General features: G+C 37.9%; 1 protein-coding gene across 1 annotated transcript; it reads left to right on the forward strand.

Annotated features, from left to right (window-relative positions):
- Nucleotides 1–579: 579 nt before the first annotated feature.
- LOC307121801 (N-acylneuraminate cytidylyltransferase B-like) lies at nt 580–15861 on the forward strand (the record flags this gene model as incomplete). The annotated part of the gene is made up of 8 exons (XM_079809559.1): nt 580–740; nt 2854–2996; nt 6079–6234; nt 6374–6507; nt 13409–13503; nt 13578–13749; nt 14616–14778; nt 15647–15861. The coding sequence occupies 8 exons, from the start codon at nt 580–582 to the stop codon at nt 15859–15861; spliced, it is 1239 nt and encodes a 412-aa protein (XP_079665685.1).
- Between the last annotated feature and the right edge of the window lie 4399 nt (nt 15862–20260).

Consider the following 20260-nt stretch of genomic DNA (forward strand, 5'->3'; position numbering starts at 1 on the left):
TGTGTCAGGCGTTATGGTAAAAGCTTGGTAAAAATAGTCCATTACAACGTAGCCTATAACTAGCAAAACAAAATGAACACGACATTATACATAAACTAAGCAATTAAAATAGATTATTAGTAACAATATTGATTATTAAACGATTAAAGTTACTTGTCTTATATTTTAAGTTCGCTCTCATTCCGCTCTTTGTGTCCCTTACATGTTTGTTTTTCTTCCTATAGCGATATTTTTGTTTTCTAAGCTTTATCTGGATACTCTTCGTCTTCAATTCATCTATCAGGAGTTTTATGTTCACGTTTATAATCATGTTGTAACGGACATCTCTGATTTAAACTAAAGAAGCCAGAGAACGCGGAGTGATACGAGAGGTGTAAAAGTAGCTCCGGTTGTGAGCGATTGTGATGATCATCTGTCAGATACTGATGATGATCCATTTGTCACAGAGGAAACCCCGTGAAACGACTCTGGTCCGTAAACATATGCTGTTAAGTCTAGCAAACTAAGAATAATCTAACGAATAAATAAAATTATTATCATAAAAGTTTGTCCAAACCGCACCTTGACGTTTCCGCGGCGATGGAGAGCAACAGGTGCGCTGGACTCCCTCACCGGGCGGCTCTGGTTCTGGCTCGGGGTGGCAGTAAGGGAATCCCTCTGAAGAACATCAAGAATCTGGCCGGTGTTCCTCTCATCGGATGGGTTCTGAGAGCTGCCTTGGATTCAGGAGTCGTTGACAGGCAACTACATTTGATCTTTTTTTAATTGTTATAATATGCTTTTTTAAGTGTTCATTATATGATACTTTTCATGTATGAAAGCAGTTTTAAATTTGCCTAAATAAAAAGTGACATTTATATAGGGGAGAGCGGGGCACAACCTAACGCTTTTTGACTTTCTCAGTTTGTGTAAATCCACTTAATTGGATTTTTTCTTAATTGGATCACTTTCACATTAATTTCACAGTCTACAGTCTAGTACAATTATGTGGTTTTGTTTCATTAATAATGTATACTTTTTTCTTGATTTACCCCGCTACCATATACAGAACCTGTTAAGATATGGTGCTATATAGCACCAAAAGTGGTTCCCCTATGATTACGACAAAGAACCACTTTTAGTGTCATATATAGCATCATTTTATTTTTGAGTGTAAAGTGTAATTTATTCCTGGCTGTGATGATAAAGCTGAATGTATCATCATTACTCCAGTCTTCAGTGTCACATGATCCTTCACAAATCATTCTAAAATGATGATTTGATACTCAACAAACATTTATGATTATTAGTGTTGAAAACAGTTGTGTACAATATTTTTAGGATTTTTTTTTAAAGCTTTCTATTTCAGAGAAATGCTGTTCTTTTGAACCTTCTATTCATCAAAGAATCCTGGGGAAAAGTGAGCATATTCAGCATAAGAAACTTATTTTAAAAACATAAAAAACTGAAGTACTGTAAGGTTTTGAATATTAACACCTGACCACACCTGTGGGTTTGCTACTGGTACAATTAAAAACCGTATAAGGGTGAAAACATGACAGCCAGACATGATGTAAGCAACAATGCTACAACTACTAAAATTGATACTGGGTGTGCAAATTATCAAGAATTGACAATAGTCAATCGTATTGGTGGAACCGAGGGGCCCCCAAATAAAATTCTGCTTAGGGCCCCATAAGGGCTTGGGCCGGCCCTGCCCCGAAAGAATGAAAGTGAAATGTGACAACATGCCCCATAGGTGGGGTACATGTTTGGGGTACATTGTAACATGTGAGGGTACATTGTAACATGTTTAGGGAACATTGTAACATGTGAGGGTACATTGTAACATGTTTAGGGTACATTGTAACGTGAGGGTACATTGTAACATGTTTAGGGTACATTGTAACGTGAGGGTACATTGTAACATGTTTAGGGTACATTGTAATGTGAGGGTACATTGTAACATGTTTAGGGTACATTGTAACGTGAGGGTACATTGTAACATGTTTAGGGTACATTGTAACGGGGGTACATTGTAACATGACCAAATGACAGCTTAAAATGATATCTGATATATTAATAATAATAAAAAAACGAACTGAAATAGTTTGTCAATAAAATACAATGATTAACTTTTAAAAATAAAATAATGGCTTTTTTATCATTATTATTATTATTTTTTTTTTACAACAAAGACATCGCTAAATACAGCTATACAGCATAGTTAAAAACATAATAGTAATGAATCATTTCTGAACATTGACTCATTATTCACCCTTTTCTCACGGTTTCTCAAAAGAATTCATAAAAGTATCGAATATAATAGTGCAGTTCTAATATGGGGCTCATTGTAAGGCACTAAGGCAGTGTTAAACCTGTTCAACTGGAATTTAAACCCGGTTTGTGTCTTCTGCTGGTTAGAGCAGCATTAAAGAACTATCTCAACTCTTAAATAACAGATAGAAGATTACAATAATATCCGATTTGTCTCATTTTAAATAAACATAAAACAAGAGATGAAAATTTAACTTAAGTAAGAAATTTACTTTTGCTATGGTTACATAATTGTTCAGTGATATCTTCCAAAGAATTTGTTAAATTTTGGTGCAATTTTTTCTCTAAATAATGTTGATATGGCAACTAGTAAATACAGTTCCGTCGTGCTGGCATATGTGGAAAGTTTTAAACCATGTGTGTTCGGTTGTTAAACTCCGCGTTAGGTTGTTCCCCGCGCTCCCCTATTTGAGCATTAAAGTCAGACTGTTTTAGTCTTTTAACAAAGATGAAAATAGCGTTTTAGTCTTGCTTTGTGTTTTGTTAGTAAAATGAGTTATTTTTACTAACTGTGACTGATGTTACTGTGTGTGGCAGCGTGTGGGTTTCCACAGATCACGATGAAATTGAGCGGGTCGCTAAAGCCTGGGGCGCGAAAGTTCATCGCCGCAGTCCTGAAGTTTCCAACGACTTTTCCAGCTCTCTGGAGACCATCCAGGAGTTCATCCGACTGAGACCCGGTGAGACAGACCTTCATCATCACGCGACTTTCATTTTATTAATGATCTTACTAACTTACTGACATGCCTGATGACGGGTAAAGATGCCCCAAGAACAACGAGGATTTACTTTTAAAGTAACATATTTAGATATAAGCATGTGCTGGAGGAAGATGACTCAGCCACTGTGTTGTTATAGGAAATAAATAAATAGTAGGATAACCTTTGCTAATTTAGTTGCTATAACACAACATGTAAAATAGTAAAAGAGGTGTATGAAGCCTTTAAACTTTTACAGAATGTATAAATTACTCAAGTTAAATATAGATTTATCCAAAGTTATTCGGACACCAGATATATTTACTAGTGCAGGACACTATAGTTCATTTATGTAAGTGAGGATAGCAAAATAAAGTCAACTGTGACATTATACCCAACAAGTCTTCATACAGTGACTAACAGTAAAATTGATTTTAAAAAAGGGACTTTGAACTGAACAAAATGAAGCATTGCTTGGTCATTGGTTGACCTTATTTGGTATTATTTAATTGTGTACTGTAATTGAACAGCTGATTGGTTGAGTGTAATCCATTACATACCTTTCTATCAAAGTGATCTGACATTATCAAGAGTTCTTGTCATTTTATTACCATTTTCTAAACTATAGTGAATGTTGAAGGTCTGTAAAAATGTTGAAGTTGTCTCAATACATTTTGGTTTGACTGTACGCATGTATGTCTGCATATGTATGTGTGTATATATATATATATATATATATATATATATATATATATATATATATATATATATATATATATATATATATATATATATATATATATATATATATATATATATATATATATATATATATATAATATGCAGAGATGTATAAAGTACTAGAGACACATACTTGAGTAAAAGTACAAGTTCCTTATCAAAACAGTGACTTGAGTAGAAGTTGAAGTGCTCTTTAAGCACCACACTTCAGTAGAAGTACTAAAGTATTCAACATTTTTTGTACTTAAGTATTGCAAGTAGTTTATTTTAAAATGTACTACTCAAGTACTGAAAGTAAAAGTACAAGTATTGTGTTATGTAGTTATTAAAGAAAGTAGTCAAAAGTTTGAACATCATATTGTTTTTATTATTTCAAATGATTAAGCCAAGGACAATCACAATGTTGGTGGGTAATTTTTCTACATATTGTCAAATAACCTGAAAATACTGTAGTTCATTAAAATTAAATCTTACTATCACCACTCTTACTAAAAAAAATGGGGTAAGCACACTTATATTCTCATTTCAAGAGGTGTTCTGAGTAAATGATTTGTTTGTTACACTTTACAATATTCGATTTGTTAACATTACATTAGTTAATGTATTAGACTAATAACTAACATGAACTAACCATGATCAATACATTTGTTACTGTATTTATTAATCTTTGTTAATCTTAGTTAATAAAAATACAGCTGTTCGTTGTTTGTATTACTTCACAGTGCACATTAACTATGTAAACAAATAGAGAGCAATTTGAGCGCAAGACGCTCGTGTTGTTTTAAAGACAGTGAATGCGCGCTCGCGGGGCTCTCTCGCGCGCTCTCTCTCGCGCTCTCTCTCTCTCTCTCTCTCTCGCACTCTCGCGCGCGCTCTCTCATGCGCGGTAATGTGGGTTTGGAATGGAATGATTCGTAACATTTTTATAATTGTAACGAGTAACGATGCAGCACATAAAAAAAATATCGGAGTAAAAGTATTAAACTCATCGAAAATATGTACTGAAGTAAAAGTGGAAGTAGGAGAAAAAAATAATACTCTAGTAAAGTACAGATACTGCCTTTTAGTACTTAAGTAGCCTACAGTAGTGAAGTAGTTCTCAGAGGTGGACAGTAACTAAGCACATTTACTTGAGTTCTGTACTTAAGTACACTTTTTGAGTATCTGTACTTTACTGAAGTAATATTTTTTAGGGAAACTTTTACTTTAACTTCACTACATTTGAAAGACAAATATCGTACTTTTTACTCCACTACATTTCTATCAAGATCCTCGAAGTCAAAAGTCGTTTCTGTAGCAGCTTTGCAAGTCAGTGGATGATTTTTTTTCTTCTTTAAACATTTTTTTTTGTGCAAAATGTAAATGTCTGGGAGAAAGAGAAGCGCAGTCATATGGATGAATCTGAGAAAGCTTGATGAACGAGCTCAGTTCAGTCTGTTTTTTGTGCTTCTGAGATGCCAGAGCTCGAATACTGAATAGAGCTTTCTTTTGTGTTTTTTTCACACTTAAACAGACCAAAACACACAAAATGTCAAAATTTTCATTTTGGGAAGTATTCACGTAAACAAAGTTGATTATGTCTTAAGTGAACGTGAACAGTTGGGGGAATATCGGATGTGTATCAGTGTGTAGGATTTGTGCATTCTGCCTTAAAGCGACAGCAGCTTTATAAAAAGCTTTGTACATTTTAAGTATTTAAATGAGTTTAAGGTGGTCGTATGGAGCATCACTGACTGGCTTAAACCACCATGATGGCATAGCGTGCATTTATACAACAATGCAACAATAATAAAATAATGCATTGACCAAAAAAAAGGAAATTTACTTTTGATACTTAAGTACTTTTAAAAGCAAGTACTTCTGTACTTTTACTTAAGTAAAAATAGTTTTTAACAACTTTCACTTGTAGCAGAGTAATATTTGACCAGTAGTACTTTTACTTTCACTCGAGTAATGGAGTTGTGTACTTTGTCCACCTCTGGTAGTTCTACTTCGTTACTATACATCTCTGATAATATGTTGATCTGTTTGAGCGCAAACAAATGATAAAATGAAATTAAAGTTACATTTATTAATTTGTTTGGCGATTTAATTAATTAATTGCATGATTTGTATGTCTAGTTAACAGTTTAAATATGTTTTAGATAATTTATTTCAATATTTATTTAATTTTGAGTAATTTGACCCTCCATTAATAATGTGTGCGTAAGGGCCGGTGAAAATGTTAGTGAGGCAAGTAGAAATCAATCATTTTAAGGGTTTGCCTTTATCAAAAAACATTTATGATCCTCCAGCTTTATTGTATTCGCTGTCTGTGTTTTAGAGGTGGACATCGTCTGTCATATTCAGGCGACGTCTCCATGCCTGCACCCTCATCATATCAGAGAAGCCCTGCAGATGATCACCGAAGACGGTTGTGACTACGTGTTTTCAGTGGTGCGCAGGCACCAGTTCCGGTGGAACGAGGTTCATGGGAAAGGTATCTCGAAAACATCTCACAAGGAAATAACTGGAATTTTTTTTGATGTTTAGTGACAGTCTAAATAGTTTAGATGCCAGGCCAGGAGCTAAATCTGAAATTCATGAAGTTCACAAATCTTTCACTTCTGCCTAATTAGCGGGTAAGAATCCGACTCCTCTGAACATCGATGTGGCGCACAGACCTCGACGCCAAGACTGGCCTGGGGAACTCTATGAAAATGGCTCTTTCTATTTTTTTAAGAGAAAAGCCCTGGAAAACGGCCTTAAACAGGTGGGTCATTATCAAAATATGGACAATCCTGAACTTCTCAGTCATGGAAAAATAGTTATTATATAATAAAAATAATATCATATAAAATTCACTCTATAATGTGTTACACATTTAGTTTTTTTCATGAATTGATAAATCAACTTTCCCCAGACCTTTTGATATATAAAAGGTCATGGTAATATAAGAATATCCTGTAAGTTTCAGAGCTGAAAACTTCCTTGTTAGTCAAAGAAAAGCTTTTATTGACACCAGGCCCAGCAAACGCTCGATCTCAGAATATGTCCCACCTTGACGTCATTGTGTGGTGAAACGCCTGATTCTGTAGCCCCGCCCACCGACTCGTGCCTGAGATGATATTGGCCTACATAGAGCTAAACCAGATCGAATTTCTAAGCAATAAACATACCGCATAATCTTCATTCAGATTCCAATATTATGAATGCATGGATGAACTTTATTTTTAATGAATATCCAGCTCACGTGGGGAAGACATTGCGCGTCTGTTCATTCATTTAAACACGGATTCGTTTGTAAACGAGACTGGATTTGCAGACAGGATGAGATTACATGAATGAATGAAGCAACACTAATTTGAGTAAAACGTGTTTTTTATATGTGATAGTATTGCATTGTTACAGATCGTATTGATTATGTGTCTAACTGAACATACATTAGCACGCTGTCACAGCCTGGGGAATCCTTTATTTGTGGTGTTGTTGGTTCATTGCGATTCGGGATCAGACTCAGACATGAATGGGCCAGGGCTTGCAAAGCCCAATGTCCCGGGGCTATGTGTGTTCCATACGGGCTACCAAAATGTAAGCCCGGCCTGCCGACGGGCTATCATAAATAGTGAAATAACATTCCTTTCTTGATGTGTGTTGTTCACTCTCTTGACTTGAAGGGCGTGCATGTGTGTGTGTGTACGGTTTGCGGTTATATCCACCGATCAGGCGGGCCAAGTAATAAAAAAATAACATTCCAATCAATCGCGGACAGATGAGAGATAAATCATTGTGTTTGTTTGATAAAGAAATTTTTTGAGCCCTGTGGGCGGATTCCGGTTGCCGTTTCCCCACACGCTTTCAAAACAATTCCCACATGTACTGACAGGGGAGCTGAAGCTCATTAAATATGCAAATCTGATCCAATCATAGCAGTGGGCGTTTACTTCCAAGTCTTCAGTGTGGCACGCCCATAAAAACCGAGCATTTCTTGAGAGAGCCTCAAAACCAGGGCAGAAAATAGCCTATTACTTATTCATTATGATGTTTTTGAATGTAAAAACCATGTGAAAATCATAAGTTGACCTCAGACAACAGTATAAAAAAAATAAAAAAAAGCCAGTTCATGACCCCTTTAAGTCCCCGAAATGCCCCTTGTCCTCCTTCATCTGGTACACCACTTATGACATTTACAGTTATTTATTTATTTTTTAATCTTTTTTCAGAGGTTAACGTTAAGCTGAAATACAAGGCAAGGCAAGGCAAGGCAAGTTTATTTGTATAGCGCATTTCATACAAAGTGGCAATTCAAAGTGCTTTACACAGAAATGAAGTTAAAATAGTCATAAGTGCAAAAAAAATAAAAATATATATAGTATAACAGTTATAATAGGAATTAAAAGGAAATAAAAATAAAGATGAAATCAAAATAAAAAAAAATAAAATAAAAAAAAACTAGAAATAAAACAGGGTTAAATTGAAACACATAATTAAAGTGCAAGCAGTTCGGACAAAGCATAGAGCTCATTGAGAAAATGTATAAGATAAAGTGCAATCAGTCAGACGTACAGTGGCATAGCTCATTCAGTAAATGCACAGCTAAACAGATGTGTTTTGAGTCTGGATTTGAAAGTGGCTACTGTTGGAGCACATCTGATCTGTTCAGGAAGCTGGTTCCAGCTATGGCTGGCATAATAGCTAAAAGCAGACTCTCCTTGCTTTGAGTGAACCCTTGGTATTTCTAATTGACTTGATCCTGATGATCTGAGTGATCTGTTGGGTTTGTATTTAATCAGCATATCTGCAATGTATTGAGGTCCTAGGTCATTGAGTGATTTATATACAAGTAATAGTACTTTAAAATCGATCCTAAATGTAACTGGAAGCCAGTGTAAAGATCTGAGGACTGGTGTGATATGGTCATATTTTCTGGTTCTGCTCAGGATCCTGGCAGCAGCGTTCTGTATGAGCTGCAGCTGTCTAATGGTCTTTTTGGGAAGGCCAGTGAGAAGACCATTACAATAATCCACCCTGCTGGTGATAAAAGCATGAATGAGTTTCTCTAAGTCTTGCCTGGAAATAAAGCCTCTAATTCTTGCAATATTTTTCAGATGATAGTAAGCTGATTTAGTTATTGCTTTGACATGGCTACTGAAACTCAGGTCTGACTCCAAAATCACACCAAGATTCCTGACTTGATTTTTTGGTTTTAGACCTTTAGCCTCAAGATATGCGTTCACCTTCCGAATTTCATCTTTGTTTCCTAATGTAGTGATTTCAGTTTTGTCTTTGTTTAACTGAAGAAAGTTTTGGCACATCCAACTGTTAACTTCATCAATGCATTTACATAGAGAGTCAATGGGGCTGTAGTCATTTGGTGATAGGGCTAAGTAGATCTGGGTGTCGTCAGCATAGCTGTGGTAAGCCATTTTGTTATTTTTCATTATTTGGCTCAGTGGCAGCATGTACAGATTGAATAGGAGTGGTGCAAGAATTGACCCTTGTGGGACTCTGCATGTCATGGATGTCCACTCAGACTTATGGTCACCTATACTCACATAATAACCTCTCCCTTCTAAGTATGACCTGAACCATTTGAGGACCATTCCAGAAAACCCAACCCAATTTTCTAGCCTGACAAGAAGTATGTTGTGGTCAACAGTGTCGAATGCAGCACTGAGGTCGAGTAGTACCAGAATTGATGTATTGCCTGTATCTGTATTGAGGCGAATATCATTTATTATCTTAATGAGGGCCGTCTCTGTGCTGTGATGCGGTCGGAAACCAGATTGAAAATTGTCAAAGTATCCGTTTGAGTTCAAGAATTTGTTCAGCGGACTGAAAACAACTTTTTCAATGATCTTGCCTATGAAGGGAAGATTTGAGATTGGTCTGTAGTTGCTCAATATGGAGTTCAGATATCCAGATTTCTCTTTTTCAGGAGAGGCTTTACTACTGCAGTTTTAAGGGAGTTTGGAAAAGTCCCAGAAAGAAGTGAGGCGTTTACCACTTCTAGGAGATCTGCTTCTAAACAGTTAAACACACTTTTGAAAAAAGAAGTGGGGAGTGTGTCAAGAGCGCAGGTTGATGTTTTAAGGTGCTGTACCATTTCTTCTAAAATTTTACCATCAATTGCTTCGAAATCAGTCATGATAACTTTCTGAGGTTGTGGTCTCATCTGACTCACCTCAGAGCAACTCAAGGATGTGCTGATCGCATTTCTGATATTAATGATTTTCTCGGAGAAGAAGGAGGCAAACTCACTACATTTGCTGTCTGAGAGCATTTCACTGGGAATGTGACTCGGGGGGGTTTGTTAGTCTCTCAACAGTAGCAAAAAGAGTGCGTGAGTTGTTTATGTTTCTGTTTATAATATTTGAAAAGAAGGTCTGTCTAGCTTTGCCTAGTTCCACATTGAAAGCACGAAGACTGTTTTTATAGATGTTGAAATGGACTACAAGTTTTGTCTTTCGCCACATGCGTTCAGATTTCCTGCATTGTCTTTTCATTAATTGCACTGCTGTTGAGTTTCTCCAAGGTGCTTTTTGTTTGCCACTCTTTTTTCTGACTTTTACAGGAGCAATATCATCAATTACACTCTTAACTTTTGAGTTAAAAGAGTCAAGGAGAAGATCAACAGAGTCTGCAGATATGCTTGGTGTTAGAGATATAGCCTTCATAAACAGCACACTAGTGTTCTCATTTAAGCATCTCTTTTTGACAGAGACAGATCTAGTTTCAATGGCAGGAGAGATTGATATATCAAAGAAAATACAGAAATGATCAGACAGTGCCACATCCTTAATAACTATCGATGAAATGTTTAGCCCCTTACTGATAAGTAAATCTAGAGTGTGTCCACGATCATGTGTGGGTCCGTGTACATGTTGTGTCAAATCAAAAGTGTTAAGAACAGTCATGAGATCTTTTGTTGTACTGGATTCAGCATTGTCAATGTGAATTTTAAAATCCCCAGCAATAGGAAAACAGTCATACTCAGATGAGATTGCTGATAACAGCTCTGTAAAGTCATCAATAAAGGCCGGAGAATATTTCGGAGGCCTATAAATAATGATAAGCAGGATGCGTGGTGCACCTTTTAGCACAATGCCCAGATATTCTAGAGACAAATAATCACCAAATGATACTTGCTTACATTGATAGACATCTTTAAATAGAGCTTTGACCCCTTCACCCCTTCTGACTGGTCTGCAGACACTCATAAAAGTAAAGTTAGGAGGGGCTGTTTCATTGAGGACTGTTGCACTGCAGCTGTCTTCTAGCCACGTTTCATTTAGAAGCAAAGAATCTAGGTTGTTTGTGGATATTAAGTCGTTGACTAGAAATGATTTGTTTTTAAGTGAACGGATGTTTAAAAGTGCTAACTTAACAGTATTAATTTTAATTTTTTCCCCCATAGTAATCTTAGTTTGACAAGTAACAGGCAGCAGATTAGATGGGTTTGCCATACGGCCTGAGAAAGCCTTGGACTTTCTATCATGTAACAGAACAGAAATAGAGAAAGAAGCAGGCACACTGGATTCACGCATGTTTTGTAAACATTTGATAAGGTTGCTGTTGACGTTGCGAGGACCCAGAACACGTCACTGAGAGCTGGTATCAGTTGTTTTTGGTGCAGATGGAGGAGGGTGTGTGCCATGGCGTTGTGACCGAAGAAATCTCACAGGAGGAGGGGCAGAGAGAGCTGGGCCCACAGTCTTTGGTGGTTGTGGGGCTTGACGCCTTTTGGTTGATATCTGGGGGTTAGCAGCGATCGAGTGTGATTGTCTGTTTCCAGTATAAACAAAATCCATTTTCTCTGTGAAGCTCAGAAGCGGGGATGCTGTAGAGAGGAATAACATGTCTGGTGAGGGGGGCTGTTTCTCTGGTGTTACCGGAAGCTGCAATATGTTATCGTCCGGTTGAAGGAGTGACATTTCTTCCAGCTTATTGCTTATATCACATATAAGTTGTAAAAGTTCACCAGTCTCACCCCTGATGGTCCCCATTTTTACCAGTGCCTCCACAGACTCCACAGTATGGGCTGAGATGTTACTGTTTAGTGCCTCGATCTGTGTCACTTGGAGCAGTTCTAATCCGTCACAGTGTGTCTGTGGTGAGCTCTGAGGGTGGGGCTCAGCTGGGAGTGTGTCCATGAGAAGTGGTTGTTGTGGCTGCGTGGTGTTATCATTGTCCTTGTGGGGTGTATCAACCGCATGTCCATTCAGATGCTGAAATGAAGTCCTGTGATCGTCCATACTCTGTACTGGTGTGTGTGTGCCATCCAGGTTGAGTGGGTTAGCATACACAGCTGAAGGATGATGAAGGGAAAAATAAATATTGTCCTTTAGCACTCTTGCACCGAGTTTGTTTAGGTGGAGGCCATTTGATGTAAACAGTTGTCTCTGACTCCAAAAGAGATTAAAATTGTCGATAAAGTTCACTCCCTTCATGTTGCAGGTTTTTTGCAGCCATGTATTAAGCCCAAGTAGCCGTGAAAACCTATTTGTTCCTTTTGCTGGAAGTGGTCCACTGATGAACGGCTGAACTTTCAGTTTTCTAAGTGTTTCAAAAAGTTCATTGAAATCCCTCTTTAGGAGTTCTGACTCCTCTCTCTGAATATCGTTCTTTCCCACATGAATGATAAGTCGATTTGCAGTCTTATGTTTCATCAGAATGTTCTTAAGTTCCCTGTTTACATCAGAGACTGTTGCTTGTGGAAGGCAGCATGTAGTTGTATCCCTGCTGCTAATGTTTCTGATTGTTGAGTCGCCCACTATCAGAGTCCTGGGCTCGGCTGCGCTCTGAGCTGAGGGCCGCTGTCTGCTCGACCTGCGCGCCTGTTAGCATTAGTGTTAGCTGCGGGCTGATTCAATCTGTGTTCGGTCACATTTATCACGTTTGGGGTTTCCTCACCCACATTCATTAGCACTTCAAATCTGTTTTCAAGATGTATATTTGGTGGTAGAAAACTAGTGTTTGCAATCCTTGTGTCTGGGGTAGAGCATGCTACTGCGGCAATATGTGATGCTCGTGACAATCTGATGTCTCGAGTGCCTTTTGGTCTTGCTCCCTGTTTGTTCCATCGATTAGTGTGTTGATCAGTTACTTGTTTCTCTACCTGTTGAGTAGCACTACATTTATGGGACTCACCGGCAGTGTGCAGAGGGCGATCATGATGAAGCTCTGCTGTGTGATTCGTCTGGTTGGATGGTTCCGCAAATAACTTTGTTTCAAGAACTGCAATCCTTTGTAAAAGTCTGTGGCAGTTTGTGCAGCAAGTAGATTCTAGAAGAGGCATTTCCTTATCCTTTTGAATGTAGGCAGCTGTGTTTTCCCTTCTCCGGAATGTAAGCTGGAGGCAGTGGGAGGCTGGTCGGTTGAAATATTCCGCTTTTTGTTTAGGAATTCAGTCACCAGAGTTTCTAATTTTATCATTAGAGTCAAGCTTTGTCGTTTGAGCACTGTGCTGATTTGCTGAAGTTGTAAAATATAGAAGCGATAGAGCAAAGCGCGGAGCAGTAAGCAAGAGCGTCCGAACAGTAGCGAAGCAGGAAGCAGTCTGTCTTCTTCATTTGGATACAAAAGAATCCAGATGAAGAAAAAAACCCTAATTAAAATAAACAATGAATAAAAATTGCTTGTCCATTGATTTAATCTTAATATTTTTTTTTTAGTTGGGCAAGATCGCCTACTATGAAATGCTGGCTGAGCACAGCGTTGATATCGACGTGGACATCGACTGGCCCGTCGCTGAGCAGAGAGTTCTGAGGTGCGGTATTTCAACAAACACTGAGGTCGGACAAAACACAATAATGAAAATATAAATGCAGACTTTTTGTGTAGGTTTGGCTACTTCGGCCGAGAGGAGAAAGCGGCGGTCAGGCTGTTTCTGTGTAAAGTGTCTGGCTGTTTGACGAACGGTCGGATATACACGTCGGTTTCGGGGGAGGACCTTGTGGCCATCAATGCTCGAGATGTGGCAGGCATACAGATGCTGCAGAGAGAAGATATAGAGGTAAAGTTGTGTAGTACAAATAATGGGGCATAGTACCTGTACAGTGTAAAAAAAAAGTAACAGTAAAATACTGTAAAGATACTACAGTAAAAACCTGATCGTTTATAAATGGCAAGTTCCTTTATTACAGTAAAAAACTGTAAAGGATATAACAGGATATTTTAAGTGTAAGTTTACATTAAAATACTGTTAAATGTACAGACTTTGGATGCGGAAACAAGCAGTCCTCTTGTAATGTACAGTAGCTATGTTTCCATCCACCTATTTTTAACTGTGATTATTTTATGCTAATTATTTGATTTGGCATAAAAAACACTGAATGGAAACACCAAGATGCAAATAAATTCCAAAAATGTGCATAAAACACACAACACATTTGTGTGTTGATTTTGATGTTTGTTTTGGATCGTTGTCCTGAGGGAAGATTCAACCACGGCCCCATTATAAGATTTCTAGCAGAAGCCATCGGGTTTTGATTTTTTATCAGCTGGTATTTACTAGAATCCATCATGGCTTGACAATTTCATCCTAGACACCCTGGTGTGCTAAAAAACATAAATATGAATGGGAATATACTTCAGAGATATTTTACTCATAAGAATTTCTAGGGGTGCCAATAATTGTGGCTAACATGCATTGGAGAAAAACATTTATTTCATAATGTGAGTTTCCTCCCACTTCAACAGTTTTACTTCAATGAAAGGTTAGAATTTTGTGAATGTTTTGAATGAAAGATCAAAAGGATAAACAATGCAGATTTATTTTCATAGCCAATGTTAGTGGAGGGCACTGTATCTCAGCTTGTGGATTTTTTTTTTTTTTTTTTTTTTACAATGTAGCATCACCTGTTTCATAACTTTCAACAGGTGATCCTCATATCCAGCGTGAATGAGCCCCTGTCCAGGGGTCTCCTGGAGAAAGTCGCCCAGCAGGCCGGATGTGACCTCAGGATTGGAGAGCAGCAGGGGCTTGAGGTGGAGCAGCTGATGAGAGAGAAGAAACTGCGGTGGGATGAGGTGGCATTCATGGGTGAGAGAGTCATGTTAAAAAATCCAGCTAAACCAGTCAAGTCACCCTTATTTAAATATCACTTTGTATAACACAGATTGTTTTCAAAGTAATAAACAGAAAAGTATCAATCATGCATATATCATCAAATATGAGACAAATTCAAATCCCGCTAATAGTGTCATATTCAGCTCAGTTCAGTGTTAATTCAGTTAAATAATGGTGATGACGTTGCAAACAATTGAAGTTATCATTAAAATCAAATTTAAAATTCTTATTTTTTTATTGCTGTGTTTATTATAAATGTTTTATCCATACACATATTTTTTTAAATATTCATGTGCCCTCGTAATATATATATATATATATATATATGTCCAAAAAAAAAGTAAATATCGGTGTGACCACCATTTGCCTCACGCAGTGCAACACATTTCCTTCGCATAGAGTTGATCAGGTTGTTGATTGTGGCCTGTGGAATGCTGCACAGTTCGTCGCCATAGCCGACTTGAGTGGGCAAATGCTCACATTCGATGGCATCTGGCACTTTGGAAAGGTGTTCTCTTCACGGATGAATCCCAGTTTTCACTGTACAGGGCAGAAGGCAGATGGCAGACGGCGTGTATAGTGTTGTGTGGGTGAGCGGTTTGCTGATGTCAACGTTGTGGATATAAGGTGTGAGGCAAGTGGTCACACCAAATACTGGCTGGTTTTCTTTGCCGTGCTATTAAAGCTTTAGATTTGATTAATCTATGCATCATAGGTTGTCAGGTAAAGCTTCAATCTAGAGCATTTTGCAATGTTTTACACTTGAATGTCCAAACGAAGGGTGTAAATGAACCTGATTTTGACAAATTTACTGAGCAGTCTGTGATGTTTTCCCTCACAGGTTCAGAAGCTGAAGACGTAGAGATCCTATCCCAGGTGGGGCTGAATTGTGTCCCGTGTGACACACCAGTGGCAGGTCTCATTGCGGCTAAATACACCAGTCAGAGACACGCCGGCCACGGAGCTATTCGGGAGTTTGCCGAGTACGTTCTGATGATGAAGAAAAAGAGCACATCACAGGTGCACCTGGATCACATCGACAGGGCAAATTTTTAAAACGGTTTCCAGTTTCTATTTTAAAGAGTCAGTTTGTGTTGCTGTAATAACATGACACTGGATCTCATTTGAATGAATAAAACACCTGTGTGTGTGTCTGTGAGCAAAAAAAACTGTGTTCTACTTTATCTCTTTACTTGATCTCTCTCTCTCTCTCTCTCGCTGTATATTTACTCGTTCCTTCAAATGGAATGTTCATTTACTTATTGCCGATCATTTTATATTAATGTTCAGTATTATGCTGTGTGATAAGGAAATGTCCTCATTTCAGTGTTATCAAGGACAGTGTTGTGCAGCAGTAATTTTCCATTGCCTGTCATGCCTGATATTTCCATCAATAAGGTGTAAATTACAAGTCTACAGGACTTGATTAATGCAAATTCCCATTGTGAACTCATTATATTAGAAAGAGGTTTCTGTCTTAGTATTTAAGGGATGTTGCAGAAGGGTCAGGGCGCGATCCTTTACTCAGGTCAGCATGTAGTGCTGAGTGCCTTCCGACTCTAGACACTAGCCTTCTAGACACTCCCCATTGACGGAAGTGCTAAAATGCTAACTCGCTCCTGCGTTTTGGCCTACAAAGTGATGTCTGCACGACTCTAGGTACTCAAGATTGACATGAGATTGGCAGAAATGTTGTGTGTTATGTATGACTCTTTTTATCTATGTATGTATGCATGTGTATTGAAATTTTTTTAAAGTTTGGAGTCAGCCTTGTGAAGTTGAATTAAAAAAACTTGAAACGTGTAAATTTCGCAAAAACTCCCATACACTACTAGCCTGACGTCGTCATACTCAATTCTAGTCAGAATATGAGTCTGATACTGCTCCGTTGGGCTGTGATTATGGGGCGTGTTTCAACCGAACCAGGAAAGATCTCAATTGGATAGACCTACAACCAATCAGAGCAACGGAGTGACGCATAACGTTAGTTATCAAATGTCAACAGAACTCAACTGCACTGTGTTGCCATGTCCGCGGGTTGAAGCGACCCCAATTATGTGAAATACAGACCCAGGAATGCAAATTTTAGCTGGCATCCCTGCCAAAATAACACATATTATACCCCCCAAATGCCTTTCCCCCCTGGACAACCCCCCTGGAAAGCTATTGGGCTTGTTTTTGGCTAGTTTTGCGGAATGTTAGCAATTGGGCGTGTTTTGTTGTAAAGACTTGGCAATCCTGTCTGCACGCACGCTGGAATACGTTAGAAGAAAAAGATGAGTGAACGATCTTTGCCGGTGTTGTAAAATAAGGATACACAGAGTACTTACCAACACCATAATTTCTGAGAGAAATAGTAAAAGTGAACGCATATACGAACAAGTTCTCCGTTTAGGATTAGAACAAATTCAACCCAAGCACCTTTGATGACGTGGATGATTACGTTACTGTTTATCATCTGTCCATCATCGTCTAAAGCCCGCCCTGACAATTTCATTGGTCTGAACAGCTTCTGTTCGGGCATAATTTCTTCTCTACCGATCAAGTCCAGACCGAACTGCCCGTGTAAAAATGTTGTGGGCGGGGCTAAGTTCGGCTGGCATCCAGGCTAATACACTAGTCAAAAGTTTGGACACACTTTCCCATCAAAGAGAATGGGAAAGTGTGTCCAAACTTTGGACTGGTAGTGTATATCGCAAAAAAAAAATTATGCTCGAATGAGGTGGTTTTTCAGGCAATTTGAAAAAGGACATTACAGCAAAAATGCAATGGAAACAGTTTTTTCGCATTTACAGATCACCTGGCGTACGTAAAAGTCGATCATTCTTTACAGATGGCGCGGTATGTTTGGACAGAAGACGAGACAGAGTTCTTTATTAAACTCATAATACAATAGAATTCGAGAATTCGTCTCGGTTACTCATGTAACCTCGGTTCCCTGAGAATAACAGGAACGAGTATTGCGTCGCTAGCAGTGTTGGTCATCTTACTTTAAAAAAATGAATTAGTTACAGTTACAAATTACTTCTCCCAAAAAGTAATTTCCATTTTAAACCTTTAACCTGATTCTGATGTTTGTGATCAGACCATTCTAAGGCGTAGTTAAACTCTAGGAAAGTTTGCAGTGATCCAGTAATCAAAATGATCTAATTCATTCAAACAATCAGTCCAAAACAGCACTAATGTAAAGAAGGTCAGGCTGATTAGAGACTCGCATTGCGTTTTTAGTGAATTATTCATTCCTGTGTGTGTGCTTTGCTTTAAACCCGAGACCTGTCATATTCTCTGATTGTTTCTGAAGAATTTTGGTGATGCACAGGAGCCGTATCAGTGGCGTAACTTAGTAACACCAGGCCCCAGTGCAGGCTATTACGATGGGCCCTCTGGGCTGCACAGTTGTGAAGCACATGCAAACACAAACACACACACACACACACACACACACACACACACACACACACACACACACACACACACACACACACACACACACACACACACACACACACACACACACACACACACACACACACACACACACACACACACACACACACACACACACACACACACACACACACACACACACACACACACACACACACACACACACACACACACTGCGCTCCTGTCTAGAAGGGAACCAATTTGTGTGCCTACACTTTCAGAAAAAAAGGTACAGCACTGTCACTGGGGCAGTACCCTAAGTTACAAAAGCGAATATGTAAAGTACTAATATGTACCAATTAGGGGTAAGTAAGGTGTACCTTTTCACTTTTGTAGGGTAGGGCTGAGTGGGATAGTGGGTTAGTTGTAACACACATGGTTTAAAACTTTCCACACATGCCAGGATGACGAAACTGTATTTACTAGTTGCCATATCAACACTATATACAAAACAAACAAAAAACGCCAAAAAAAAAAAATCTTTTGAAGATATCACTGAACATTTATTTAACCATAGCAAAAAAAAAAAAGTCTTACTTGAGTTAATTTTTCATCAGTTTTTTATGTTTATTTAAAACGAGAAAAATCTGATATTATTGTAATCTTATATCTGTTATTACTATCTTACTATCTTAAGAGTTGAGATAGTTATTTAATGCTGATCTAACCGGCAGAAGACACAAGCCGGGGTTAAATCCCAGTTGAACAGGTTTAACACTGCCTTACAATGAACCATTGTATTTTATTGACAATATTTTAGTTTGTCTTGTATATTTTTTTCTATTAGATCAGATGGCATTTTAAGCTGTCATTTGGTCATGTTACAATGTGCATGTTGTCCAGTGTTGGGGAAAGTTACTTTGAAAAGTAATGCATTACAATATTGCGTCACTCCCTGAAAAAGTAACAAATTGAGTTAGTTACTTTTTAAGAAAAGTAATGCGTTACGTTACTTTTGCATTACTTTTGCATTACTTTTTCTCACCTGGGCTGGGCTTTTTTTTTATATAACAACTTCTTTCCTGTAGCTCAAACAGTAGAGCGTGGAATCGACGTGGAAAGGAAACCACTGAATCGGCTCGCTGATTCATAACGCTCCGAAGCTTCATGCAGCAGTGTTTTGAAATCGGTTATAAGTCGTTTTTTTTTTTTTTGCCGCACCAAAAATATTATCGCCTGTTTATTTGTTTATTTATATGGATCCCATTAGCTGAAAGTCTTTTCAATCAGCTAGTCTTCCTGGGGTCCATTCTAAAATGTTACATTACAACAACAACAACAACATTACAATCATCACAATAGATAAAATATACACAAATACACATTACATATATATATATATATATATACACATACATACACATGCACTCACACATACATACATAAAATCTGGTTTCGATCCATAACAGGACGAGACATCAATACAATATGATTTAAATTACATTGATCAAAACATTTAAGAGCCTACATCAACACATAACACCTTAAACTCCTCTTAAATGACAGCTTATTACAAAGCTTATGAACTTCAATGGGAATGTTATTCCAGATGACACTAGCTCTATATAAGTTTTCTTCATAAAATTAGTTTTTGGATATTATATGACCATTGTTTGCCTTTCTGGTGTTATGATTGTGCACAGAGTTATAGTACACTATTTGATTAAACAGAAAAATAGACATTTTCATTGTCAATGTGTTATATATCATGGTGCTTAAAATAACTATTATTCTTTGGTTTAAAGTGAGCCATGAAAGAGTAGAATACATCTGCTCTCTACTTGTTTTAATTGAGCAGCCCAGCAGGGCCGGGCGACAAATGTGTTGGGGGCGCAGCCAGGCGCCCTCTAGTGGCGCCCTTAAACTTACTTCCCATTAAGCATAGAATTAAAACAAGCGAAATAAAACATACTGTTTATTAAACATGATCATCCTTGGGCGCCCCCTCAGCCGCACGTTTAATTACTTAACCTGATTATTAGATTGAATTGAAAGTGAATATTGTCTA

The sequence above is a fragment of the Gobio gobio genome (assembly GCF_949357685.1).
Source record: "Gobio gobio genome assembly, chromosome: 25".
Taxonomy (NCBI): domain Eukaryota; kingdom Metazoa; phylum Chordata; class Actinopteri; order Cypriniformes; family Gobionidae; genus Gobio; species Gobio gobio.